The 13,495-nt window shown below is 41.5% G+C and overlaps 1 protein-coding gene across 8 annotated transcripts in view; it reads right to left on the minus strand.

Annotated features, from left to right (window-relative positions):
- TNNT3 (troponin T3, fast skeletal type) overlaps positions 1-13,495 on the minus strand; it is a 36,771-nt gene that overhangs the window by 19,573 nt on the left and 3,703 nt on the right. For 2 of the 8 annotated variants that reach the window (XM_066583086.1, XM_066583085.1), the window contains exons 3-8: positions 13,215-13,228; positions 10,566-10,580; positions 7,593-7,607; positions 4,873-4,893; positions 3,922-3,990; positions 3,307-3,327 (exon numbers count right to left, since the gene is read on the minus strand). In XM_066583086.1, coding sequence (XP_066439183.1) covers positions 3,307-3,327; positions 3,922-3,990; positions 4,873-4,893; positions 7,593-7,607; positions 10,566-10,580; positions 13,215-13,228 — 155 coding nt within the window. The remainder of the gene's footprint in view (positions 1-3,306; positions 3,328-3,921; positions 3,991-4,872; positions 4,894-7,592; positions 7,608-10,565; positions 10,581-13,214; positions 13,229-13,495) is intronic. The other 6 variants (XM_066583087.1, XM_066583089.1, XM_066583088.1 and 3 more) reach the window with 6 other exon arrangements.

The raw sequence follows: 13,495 nt of genomic DNA on the forward strand, positions 1-13,495 counted from the left end.
TAAATAGGAGAGCAGAGCTGCATACAGATAGGAGAGATAAGCTGCATGCAGATAGGAGAGTGGAGCTGCATACAGTAAGGAGAGATAAGCTGCCTGCAGATTGGAGAGAGGAGTTACATACAGATAGGAGAGATAAGCTGCCTGTAGATTGGAGGGTGGAGCTACATACAGATAGGAGAGATAAACTGCCTGCAGATAGGAGAGCAGAGCTGCATACAGATAGGAGAGATAAGCTGCATGCAGATAGGAGAGTGGAGCTGCATACAGATTGGAGAGATAAGCTGCCTGCAGATAGGAGAGTGGAGCTACATACAGATAGGAGAGATAAGCTGCCTGCAGATAGGAGAGTGGAGCTACATACAGATTGGAGAGATAAGCAGCCTGCAGATAGGAGAGTGGAGCTACACCCAGGTGATAGAATAATGGAGCTACATAGTAGAGAGTGGAGCTGCATGCAGATAAGTAGGATAGGCTTGTATGCAGGCAGAAGAGTGAAGCTGCATTTATAAGTATAGTGAAAGTGCACAGAAATAGGTATGAAAGTAAAAGTGGAGGCGCACAGGTAAGTAGTAGAGTGGAGCTACACGGAGATGGATAGGACTATTCAAGTGGATAGGAAAGTGGAGTTGCACACAGGAAAATAGATGACTGAAGTTATACTGATAGGTAAAAAAAAGTGTGCATGCAAGAACGTGGAGTCCCAGATATTGTTATAGAGAGTCAAGATATTAGAGCTACATGCATATGGATAGGAGAGTGGAGCTACACAAAGATAGGAGAGATAAGCTGCCTGTAGATAGGAGAGTGGAGATACATACAGATAGGAGAGATAAGCTGCCTGCAGATTGGAGGGTGGAGCTACATACAGATAGGAGAGATAAACTGCCTGCAGATAGGAGAGCGGAGCTGCATACAGATAGGAGAGATAAGCTGCATGCAGATAGGAGAGTGGAGCTGCATACAGATAGGAGAGATAAGGTGCCTTCAGATAGGAGAGTGGAGCTGCATACAGATAGGAGAGATAAGCTGCCTGCAGATAGTAGAGTGGAGCTACATACACATAGGAGAGATAAGCTGCCTGCAGATTGGAGAGTGGAGTTACATACAGATAGGAGAGATAAGCTGCTTGCAGATAGGAGAGCAGAGCTGCATACAGATAGGAGAGATAAGCTGCATGCAGATAGGAGAGTGGAGCTGCATACAGATAGGAGAGATAAGCTGCCTTCAGATAGGACAGTGGAGCTACATACAGATTGGAGAGATAAGCTGCCTGCAGATAGGAGAGTGGAGCTACATACAGATAGGAGAGATAAGCTGCCTGCAGAGAGGAGAGTGGAGCTACACCCAGGTGATAGAATAATGGAGCTACATAGTAGAGAGTGGTGCTGCATGCAGATAAGTAGGATAGGCTTGTATGCAGGCAGAAGAGTGAAGCTACATTTATAAGTATAGTGAAAGTGCACAGAAATAGGTATGAAAGTAAAAGTGGAGGCGCACAGGTAAGTAGTAGAGTGGAGGCGCACAGGTAAGTAGTAGAGTGGAGCTGCACTCAGGTGGGTAGAAAAATATATAGCAGAAAGCAAGTAACAGGTAAAGCCATGTTCATGCAGAAAAGTGCAGATAAAGATAGATGGGGAAGTGAGCTGCAGACAGATAGATAAGAGGGGGCTCTATGTATTTATGTTAGAATGGTCCTAAATCTAGATAGATAAGTAAGTACCATTATTGGATAAAAACTGGATGTCTGCACAGATAGATGGAGGAGTATATCTGCACATTAGCCGTTTTATGGTAGAAATACAAAGGATAGGGTAAGTGGAGGAGAGGGTGGGACTGCATGTGAATAAGAGCGTAAAGATTCATAAAGATGGATAGGAGAGCAGAAATGGGGGAGAGAAGCTGCATGGAGCAATAATAGAAATGTATGTAGATAGACAGGAGAGTGGAGCTGCAGGTAGGTAAGAGTACTGAGGTGTGTGGAGATAGAAGAAAGAAAATGCCGATAGATAGATATTGAATAGATAGATATGAGATATATTAGATAGATAGATATGAGATGGATAAATAGATATGAGATAGATAGCTATAAGATAGATAGATATGAGATATATTGGATAGATAGATATGAGATGGATAGATATAAGATAGGAGATAGATAGATATAAGATAGATAGATATGAGATATATTAGATAGATAGATATGAGATAGATTAGATTACATGTGGGTTTAGAGCTATATGCAGATGACAGTAATATAGAGCTACATGCAGAGGGTGAAATTACATATTGTTGGAAAAGCCACAAGTTACATCTTTGGAGAATGCGAATAGGTTAATTTAACAAAATTGCATCACTTTTAGGTTGAAACGGGTAGAAGCAGAGAGAGAGAGAGAGAGAGAGAAATAAAGAGGGTAGGAGAGAAAAGATATGGTAAAGGGAGGAGAGACTTTAGATCAACAGAAGGAAATAAATGGACTTTGTGTCCAGAGAACACAGGAAATTAGGCTGTTGGAAACCAAGAGAAAAATAAAACCGTGCCACATCTGTAGATCTACAGATTCAATTTAATCACAAGGAGAAAGGGTGAAAAAATATATTAAGTTAATAATGGGATGAAAACACCCAAAATCAGGCTGAGCCAAGCCATCTGGAACAGACATACAGTTGGATTAGTGAATGTGGTTTAATAATTGTGAAGTTGTTCAAGTCACACCTACTGATACAATCTTGTTGTATCATTGGGTACATAGGCTTCAAATCCTTTCCTATGGATGGATTTGAAATGACTGAGTAACTATGATGTTTGTTCCAGCTTCATGACATGGTAGGCAACACAGGAGACCAGGGATCTAAAAAAATCCCTTTAAGTATTATACCCAGATAATTATGGCTAAATTGGGAATACCCATATGTATGTGGTGGCCACAGGTGGCCAGGATTGTGACCACATTGTAGCTGGCTGTGCTGCTTCCATAATCCATGCCACCTTTGGCTGCCACATATGGATGGGTATTCCCATTTTAACCATGGTTGTCTAAGATGGGAATAACCCATTAATATCTTCATCCTTGGACTATAGTAATTTAGCTTCTTTAGATGCCATCTATAGATTGATTATATCTTAAGTTTGGTCTTCGTAGACTAGACACTTGATGTTCATCTTGGTACGGTATGAACCATACTCACTCCTGAAGCCTCTGATAAAGTATAATTGCCCACCACTTGGCCCAGCCTATGAATATATACAGAAAGGGAGAAATTTTACATCCATTGGGAAGAAATGAAAAAAAAGTGGAAATGAAATACCATCGTATTCTTCTTCATGCTCTGTAAGCAAAAAGAAATTGTTAGCTCACACATCTTCTATTCTGCTCTATGAGAAAGCAATTCCTGACATCAACCAATCAGCTATTTACGTCAAACCATCAGGTTCTTCATGAACTCCTAACTGGATCACACAGTTTCCCAGGGGGTGTTTGAGTGTTCTTTGCCATGAACTACAACTGTTCTTGAAGCTGCGATTGGTGGGCAAACTCTTGGCTTCACTACACATCATAGAAGAGCAAACAAATGTTGTCATCTGCTTACTCATGCTGATGATGGATAATCTGACAAGTACAGTAGCCATGCAATATCGGCATTTAAACAGGCAGAGCACATTACATGTCATTATGCACAAATTTCCAACCATTTCTACATTCAGAATTGCCAAATAACAAGAAACCAGAGGTTCTAACTAGCCATATTCCATACATACTCTGGTGGAGGATAGCATGTTCTTGCCTAAAGAACAAAAATCTGGTATACATCCAAGTTATGGTTTTTTTGTGTATATGATTGGATGAAATGGAATGAAGAGATACCATAGGAGGCTGTCGGTGAACAATTGACCAATGAGGAAGGTCAGTTAATGGGTCTTACCTTCCTCCTCAGCCTTCTCATTAACTTCCTCTTCTTCAGCTGTTTCCTCCTCAACTTGAGGTTCTTCTTCTTAAAGTGGCAAGGCAATATAGTTCAAGCAGTAACGCAAAAGCCAGATTGGCGTATGGATAGGCAAGGGTTAGAAAGCAAGGCAGGTCAAAGAAAATAGAAAGTGCAACATGAAAGCCAAGGCATAATAATAGGTAGCATTATAAGACTAAGCAGACCATCTAAGCTGTTGTAAACTAAAATTGTGCATTGATTGAGCTGCAAATTTTAGATTTCCATGCTGAAGTCATAGAACATTCCCTAAGGCCTCAATTAGATGGGCATATTGTATACATATTCAATTGCTCACATTCTGTATACCTGGATTACTTCCCCCAGGTTCAACATAGAGCACCATAGAGATCTAGTCTAGTTCAGTAAATCACTAGGGGAAGAGTGTTAGAGCTAAAATACGAATGGTAGACATGGGTACCAAATGCCCATCTAAGTGAATTTTAATGTTGGCATAATCTTTGCTTCAATTGTCAAGCCATACTCCCATCATCGGTACTAGAATTTGCTTAATGGTGAGAGTATTTTGTGCATTATCAAAACTGAATGTTCCCGTATTGTTCCAACGTTGGCTACACAATACAGATATCATGTCTATCACATGATCTCAAGCCCGCAGCGTGCCTCATGCAGCACAATGCCAGCAAGCACATCCCATCCCAGTGCTGTAAATATCCACTGGTGACAGCCAGCCAAGGTCACCTGACTGCATCGAGATGTACGTATTTATGTCCAGTATTTGCGGAGTATTTACGGTTTATGGTTTAGTTGTGGGTTACCCTACATTCAGTCTCCTTATGTTTACAGATACCTATTTGGAGATTTGGGAAAAAAGTACGGATTTGGGGTCACCTCTGATTTGTTGGTGGGGATGATGAACAGATCACATACCTTCTTCGTGGTGTTCTTCAACTGTTTTTTAAGGAGGAGAGGAATAATAATTAGACGGTAGGACAAGGACCAGTGAGCTATTGAGACACTAAGCTGCGGTGGGATGCGGTCTCTACCACATAGAACATAGTCACTTATACATGTGATGTGTCTGAGAATCTAGTCCATACTGAATATACAGTGTGACTGTTCCCAGCAAGAGAAACCAAGTAATTTTGTAGATATGATAACTTTTAATTGCTAACAAAAATACATGATGTTATAGCGAGCTTTTGAACCTACTCAAGGTTCTTCCTCAGGCTATCATATCTACAAGATTACTTGGTTTCTCTTGCTAAGAACAATCACATTTTGCTCTACTGACTAACGCGGTACCAAACATTTTTGAATATGCATTGTGACACTAAACTTAGTGGAGTTTGTTCCATTGACAATGCACTTTGAACTTCTTTATTTTCAGGGCTAAAGACCTAAAATAAAAGTTCCATGAGATTAGAAAAAAGGGTCTAGTTTTATTTCCAGCAATAGCCCCACTTTTGTCCTTGGGTTGGGGCTGGTATTGCAGCTCCATCTCATTCACTTGAATGCAATACCAAACATGACCATGGACAAGGGTCTAGTAGAGATGAGCGAGCGTACTCGCTAAGGCAAAATACTCGAGCGAGTAGTGCCTTATGTGAGTACCTGCCTGCCCATCTCTAAAGATTCGGGTGCTGGCAGGGGGCAGGGTGCGGTGGGGGAGAGAGCGGGGAGGAACGGGGGGGGGGGGGGGGGGGGGAGAGATCTCTCTCTCACCCTGCTCCTCCCTGCTCACTCCCACAACATACCGGTCTCCCCCACCAGCACCCGAATCTTTAGAGACGAGCCGGCAGGTACTCGCATAAGGCACTACTCGCTCGAGTAGTTTGCCTTAGCGAGTATGCTCGCTTATCTCTAGTGTCTAGCTGTTACTTGGGAACAAAGAATCTCCTTTTTCCTAATTACATATAACTCCTTTAAGACTTTGTCCCCTTTATCTGTTAATCTAAAAAACCTTAGCCCAGTTGACAAAAGTGCACCCCAATTGTATGCTGGCTACGGTATAACATCCTATTAAATGCAATCTATCTGACTTATTAGCGGAACTTATTTTAAGTATATGTAGATATATAATCGTTATTCTGTTACATTATATAAGCTCCCCAAAACATTAAAATAATCGTGCAATTGATTTCTTCATACGTGAACTGACATACATGAACTGACATACACCTAGAATGACATGAAAAGATAGAAGAACTCTACAAGATTGTATTGCACCTTACAGATGTTTGATGTGGTCGATGATGGTGACACGGCAGATGAGAAGTCAGTAGTCCAGTTCTGCCAAGACATGTCCCACATATCCCTTGTTATCGACTCCACTACAGCGGAGGTGCATTGTTTTAGGTCATCCAGTGTCTCCAATGGCTTCCATATAAAACATCTGTAAGTTGCATTAAAAACTTGAAGAGTTCTTCTATCTTCTTCATGTCATCCTGGCTGTTGTATGTAAGTTCATGTATGAGGAAATCAGCTTTACTTTTATGTCATTCTTTTTTAATCACCCTGTACTTATAGGGATTGTGCCAAGTTTTAAACTAAAGCCCCATTTATACGCACAGATGATCGCTCAAAAGACAGTTTGAGTGACAGTTTTGAGCGATCATTTTGCATATCTTCTGATGGGCACTAATGCCTATTAGTAGCTTATTAGCTTAATTTGCATTTAAATGAAGCTCCATTCGCTGTATGCAGATAACAGCAGGTGGGCTGTTATTTGCATACAGCTCCATTGTTCTCTCAGCTGAAAACAATGTTATCAGTGCTCCCGCAGAGAATCACAGCATGCTGCATCACAGCATCACTGCTATCAGCTGGCTGGCCGAACAATGGTTTTTGTGCTGAACTAAAAATCATCATTCTCCCGAAAAGCTAACAATGGTAGCATTTACCCACAATGATTATCGCTCAAAAGACATTGTTTGAATGAATTTTGAGTGATAAACGTAGTATGCAAATGGGCCTTAACCCCTATCCACAAGATAGGGGATAAGTGTCTGATTGGTTAGGACTATGATAACTAAGACCTCCACCAATCATGAGAATCCATTCATTTCTGTGGGACTACTGTAGATTGCTTAATGTTGTGCTTGGCTTTTCTTTTCCAGATCCCCATAAATTGTTCCTATTCCCGCACCATGATTATCGTTCAGTGTAAATGCATGCCCGACTGAGCAATAAATGAGCATTAGTTCGCTCCCTGCATGCAAAAACTGAACGATGAATCAGCCCGTGTGAACAGGCAGTCATTCACTTATGAGTGACTGCCTGTTTACTGTGAATGAAGTCAGGTGAGCCGAAATGATCCCCGGTCCACCTCCATTCACTCAGCAATGATACTTCCTGTGTAAAAGCACATGAAAGGTCCTCCCAGCGATGATCGATTGGGCATCTATGCCTGACTAGTCGTCCCATGTAAAAGGGCCCAAAATCTCTAACAAAGCCCCCCACCTATTGTTTGCCCTCTACAGTACTGGTGTATTCTTATGTGATAGGGGACTTTTCTGCCCTCTCATGCTCCCTTTCCATACCCTATAGCAATACCCCTTATAGCAAGTGTACAGAATCTGATATAGAATGGCCCAGGATTGCCTGCCCCCTACCCCATATATGAACCAGTTCAGGAGACTAACACATACCTTCTTGTGTTTCTTCTGCCATGTATCATGGCATTGTGGAAAGCGCAAGATGGGGAGGCAAGAAAACAGACAAAGCAAAAGACGTTAGCACACAACAAGGACTTATGGAGCAACAGAGCAGTCACAGCTGCAACTCAGAATGGAGACCCTATAGCATACAGTCCAGTATATATGTAATGCACTACAAACAAATCAATGGTAAACAGGAATATTCTTTCTTCCAGCACATCCATACTTGCTGTGAATGTACAGAGAAATGACTCCATATAGCAACATATGGACAGCTTGACATGCACACTAGACGTGAGTCGTTACATTGAACCTGATCGGTGTAAATCTATTGTTATGGGATCCAGTTGGAATCTAGGTGTTATGGGAAATGTCGCGGGGCGTAAACCATCATGCTGCATAAATCCTCAATCACTCCCAACGTCATAATACTCTTATAGACCTTGTCAGTAGAAAGTTCGTTCCACCTAACAGAACTTCTGGAGCCACTGATGTAGAACATATGTATGGATGGACCTCCAGCCGTTCATTCACTCATGGAGCAATGGATTCCATTTACAGGGATTCTCTTCTGTGCGACGGACAGGTACCTTGGGCCCCCCTGACACCAGCGTATGCATATTTGCGCACGCTTAAGCGTATTTGCAGACAGAACTACGTTTTTTGCATGTTCATTCGTTCATGGCAAACAAAGACACTCCGATTTTACTGCGCGATTACGTAGTGTTTCACGCACATCTATGCGTATTTTACACGCATTTTCGCAACCCCCATTGCCTTCTATGGGGACTTTGGGTGCGGAAATGTGCAGGGAAAATACGCGCATGTGAGCAAACCCAATGGGTTCTATTCTCTGCATATTGTGTGCGCAAATACACTTGTGTGAAGGGCGCCTAAGATATATAGGCAGCCAAGGGGGGATTTCACACGAGCGGCATATTTCTGCAATACACACCTAAAGATGCAGCTTAATCTGCGCATTTCTGTTTCATGATCCGCACGTATAGATGCGGATTTTAGTACAGAATTTTTCAGCGTCTTTAGATGCGTTTCGTTGGAAATATTCCATGTGTATCTACCATATATGTGCGAGTCTCCCACAAGAAAAGGACTTGCAATGTGCGGTCTCCCGCAAAGCCCATGGATGGAGAATCCGTGTGCTGTGCGACGACAGTTGCGCCCGAGAATCTCAGGCGCCTCTTGCTATTGGCCGTGTAACTACGGCCTAAGAGGGTTCAATTCACTTGGAGAACCACAGCAAGTGTTCTGTTAGGTCCTTTTTCACGGAGCAAGTAATCTTTGGAATGAGCGAACGAAGACAGAGTCATTTGCTTTCTCGTCATAGGCTCATTCGCTCTGGGGACTATGCCGGGCAATGCGAACGACCGAACCATCGCTTGGGATAACAGAGGAACGGCACAACCCAGAGATCTAAGAAAAACTACATTAGAATTGTTATTCTATAGGAAATATAACTACAGGTTCAGCCATGGAAAAGTAGGCCGGCACCACACTCTTATGGAAGCTGTCTGGAAGAAAATCAGTCTGTGTTGTCCATAGCAACCAATCACAGCACAGCTTTCATTTTATCTCAGCAGTATAAGACATGAAAGCTGCGCTGTGATTGGTTGCTATGGGCAACACAGACTGATTTTCTTTCAGACAGCTTCCGTAAGAGTGTGGTGCCGGCTACTTCTCTGTGGCCTATCCTGTATTTACTCCAATGGACATATTTCAGATAGCTGAAGAGCCCTCCTTATATACAGGTTTATTACAAATGATCCTCCTGATGTGAAACCCTCATATCTCCCGTTTAATGACACGCAGATAAAGAAATTTGATATCAATGGAAGCAAAACTGTCTACCATAAGATGGTCCTTGTTGACAATAGCAGCCAATCACTGCGCAGCGTTCATTTCTCAAGCTGCTGAGGTAAAATGATTGGTTGCTATGGGCAATAAGGACTTCGTACTGTTTGACAGTTTTACTAAGTGAGGCCCAAAAAGTTTTACTCTGCTGCATTTGTTGCTAAGGGGATATAAGACAATATGGCTGCCAACCAAGGCAGGAGAGATTTTTATGTCCTTGTTTTTACGTCAACCAGTCTGTTATTAGTGTGTAATATCATTTTAGAACAAAGTTTGGTGAAGATCCTTGGCCTCCACGTTCCCTGGATCTTACATCTTGTGATTTTTTCTCTGGGGGAGTGTTAGAGTCTACATGCCCCCCTTACCACCCACCATGCATGATCTGTGGCTTCCCAGAAGCCATTGCATCCGTTAGTCGTGAACCGCTGTAACGTGTATGTCAGGAACTTGACTACAGGCTCCATGTATGTTGAGTAACAAAGGGGGACACATTGATCAAAGGGAAAAACAGTTTTGATGTTGCGCAACAAAACTTTTTGAGTTTCTATTTCCATTGATATCGATGAGTGTATCAAATCAGGAAGATCATTTGTAATAACCCTGTATAAGCACAATGCAGCACATATACAGGGTGTTCCGTTAAAACCACCAAAGACATTTTACTATTAGACGGGCTTGAATAGTCATATTGTCTTATTGTAACAGGGAAAGGTTGAACGGAACACCCTGGATATTCAACTATCATGATCATGAGTATCAAGGAACAAAAACTGAAAGCCCATATGGGTTATTATGACGATGTTTGAGTAGGAATGAGGATTTGATGGGGTGACAGACACGGCACGCTTACCAGTGTGACTAATATCCACGTCTGGGATAGAAGTCATATGCCATATGTTAATACGACTAAATCACCTACAATATGTAACCCCTTCACTGCAGAGCCATTGTATAATATAAACCTCATATATTATAAATGTCTGCCTCCATGTTTAGAAGTGAAGGGATAGGTAACATTAGTGACATTGTAGAGAATCAGTGTTATAGGGTTAGGGCTTAGTGGTCAAGGGTGTGAGGGGGAGTTCGCCCATTTACCTTCTTCGTATTCTTCTGTTTGTGTGTGGATATAAAAGAAAATAAAAAGTCATGTAAACGAGGACAAAGACAATGAGCGACATAAACGGTGATAGCACTGACTAATGTCTTTATGTAACGTGGAAGCCCATAAAAACATGAAAAACAGAACTACTAGAAAGAACAAGAGCAAAAGTTTAGAAAAGTTTTGGTCGAAAAAGAGGAATTAAACTCATGTGCAGGTTTTACAATGGATAGACAAAGGTCACATCTGATCTGACTGTAGCATTAAAGGGGTTGGTTGTATGATTTAGAAAACCCATTGTCAGGTATCTTATTAGGGAATTCTGAGTTAAAGGGGTTGTGCCAACATTTCAAGTGTCCATATGGTGGGGTATAATGTTTTGATTGGTGGGAGCCCAACCAGCGGGACACCCATCGATCATGAGAACAGGAGCCCCGAAGATCCCCGTATGAAAAGACATAAGGTTGAGCATGTGTATTACCACTCCATTCATTTCCATGGGACTGCCAGAGATAGATGAGCACTTGAACTCAACTGCCGTATCCCCATAAGTCCCATTTTAATGAATGATTAATGATCAGTTGGCATCCCAGCAATTGAACCCCTAGGGATCAGTTGCAACTTCCCTATCCTGTAGGTAGGGCATATTGGCACAATCCCTTTAATAGAAGGGATTCACAATTCAGGACCCTTATTTATTAGATGGCTACAGAATTTGTCTCTCTCTGGTGAACCCATTAGGTCTGTGTATTATGTAGACATCCCTTTGACTCTAATGTGAACCGTGTCATACTTCATTTCCCCTGCAGGGGTGCAATAGGGAAATTGAACACTTGTTGATCGGTGCCCTATAGATTACAGGTGTGCTAGCACTGGGATACCCTGTGTTCAATCTATCATCCTGAGACCCTTGTAACAAATGGGATTATCCAAAGCAGAGGTGTAACTTGAAGCTCCCGGGCCCCAATGCAAAACCTGTAACAGGGCCCCAACTATAATGCTTTATTCATAGTACTGGGCTCCCTACATGGAGAAGAGAGGCCTTATGGGCCCCCTAAGGCTCCTGGGCCCGGGTGCAACTGCATCCTCTGCATCCCCTATAGTTACACCTTTGGTCCAAAGTGGAAAACCCCTTTAAAGAACATCAGTCAGCATCTTTGCTGTCACTAAATACTATTGAGAACTGAAGTATGACACTAGTAGCCAATTAAGAGACGGGAAGAGGGGAGTTAAGAATAAGCCCAGGACCATTCTCTAGTAGTGAACTGCCCATGGACCATTCTACCTTTATCTACATTCTAGCGGATCAGTAGGCTGTATATATATATATATATATATATATATATATATATATATATGAAATAGTTCAATTCCTCTTTCAGCAGTAACATGCAGAATAAATATTTAATTGCAAAGAAAATTTGATTGACTTTGTGACATCTTATAGGCAAGAAGGATTTTCCACTGTATGAGAACCTATGTAATAGATATTGAACACACAGGCCAGCAGGTGGCAGTAGAGATCCTGTTAGTAAGAGTGAGTTATAGAGCAGATCAAAGAAACTACCAGCTGTAATTTTAGATTAAATGTCAGCAAAAATCCTTAAATTCGAGTGCACTGATGATCTTGCTAGGAAAAAAGGGATCAGTAATCAGAAGGCAAAAGTAGACATATTAATATCACACGGAGAGAAGGGATGAGCAGTCATTAGTCAATGATGGGATCGATCTGGTTATCTGAGATCAGAAATAAGACGGTGAGTAGAGTAAGAAAATGTGAGAATTGAGGGACAAGTAGGAAGGAAAGGTTACGGTAGCAGAATCAAGTTTATTATTATCCTTTGATCACAGGATCGGAGTGAATAAATGAAAACTACAGACGATCAGAGCTGCACTTGTCATTGGTCTGTTTCGTTTGAGCCTTTAATAAGCCCTATGTTAAGGTAATGCAATGGGTTTAATTGTATGTGAAAAGCAACAAATAAGTGATATCACAATCAGTTGTGCCAAATGACAAATTCAGCTCTGATACGTCTGCATTCATTGCAAAGTATGAAACAAGGCAAAGTTAATAGGAAATGATTGCATGGAAATATAAATAGGTAAAGGGCAGTTTCACATCTGCAATTGGGTTCCGCTTTCCTGTTCTGTTTGCAGAGCAGGAAAGAGAATCCCTCTGATCAAACAGCTCCTTCTCTGCCGGAACCGAACAGCGCCAGACTGACCCCATTGACTATATTAGGGTCTGCTTTCCGCCCAGGCCCATGGCATTTTGAGCGGATCTAGAACGAACGCAGATGTGAATCCGTCCATATACCTAGTGTAGATAAAAGTAACATTGTAAAGGCTACCTCCACCCAAAATGTCTGAAAGAGGATCGTAAAAAGGAAATGTCCTTCACTTTCTCTACCCAAATCATCTATGTGGCCCTCATCCAGTAATCCAAGAGTGATTTAGCGCTGCAGAGAGCCTGGATAAAAGTGGCGCCGTTTTTGGTAAAAAAAATAATAATAATAATAAAAACGAGCTGATTTTATAAACCCCTTATCTATTTTTTACTCTTATTAATGTATTCATCCATTTTGGGTGCAGCAAAAAAGTAAGAATATGATATGTGAAGTCAATTAGCTGAACACGTTACTCACCCTCCACCTGATCACTGACGGATGACGGAACAGAAAGAAGGGGAACAGATAAAAAAAGAAGAAAAGCTGTCTGTTAATTCATATTCAACTAGTAACTAAATGGAACAAAATATTTTTTCTGTGCATGGATATTTTTTGTTAATATCCCCAATGTTCCCCAATAATGTGATCTAAGTCTCCTAAGCTCTCATGGGTGAAATATGAATTCCTGTGTTTATAACATGCACAAATGGCATCTTTTACAAAATGGATAGAGGATAAAATAATGTTCTTAGGAAAGT

The sequence above is a fragment of the Eleutherodactylus coqui genome, chromosome 11 (assembly GCF_035609145.1).
Source record: "Eleutherodactylus coqui strain aEleCoq1 chromosome 11, aEleCoq1.hap1, whole genome shotgun sequence".
Lineage (NCBI taxonomy): Eukaryota > Metazoa > Chordata > Amphibia > Anura > Eleutherodactylidae > Eleutherodactylus > Eleutherodactylus coqui.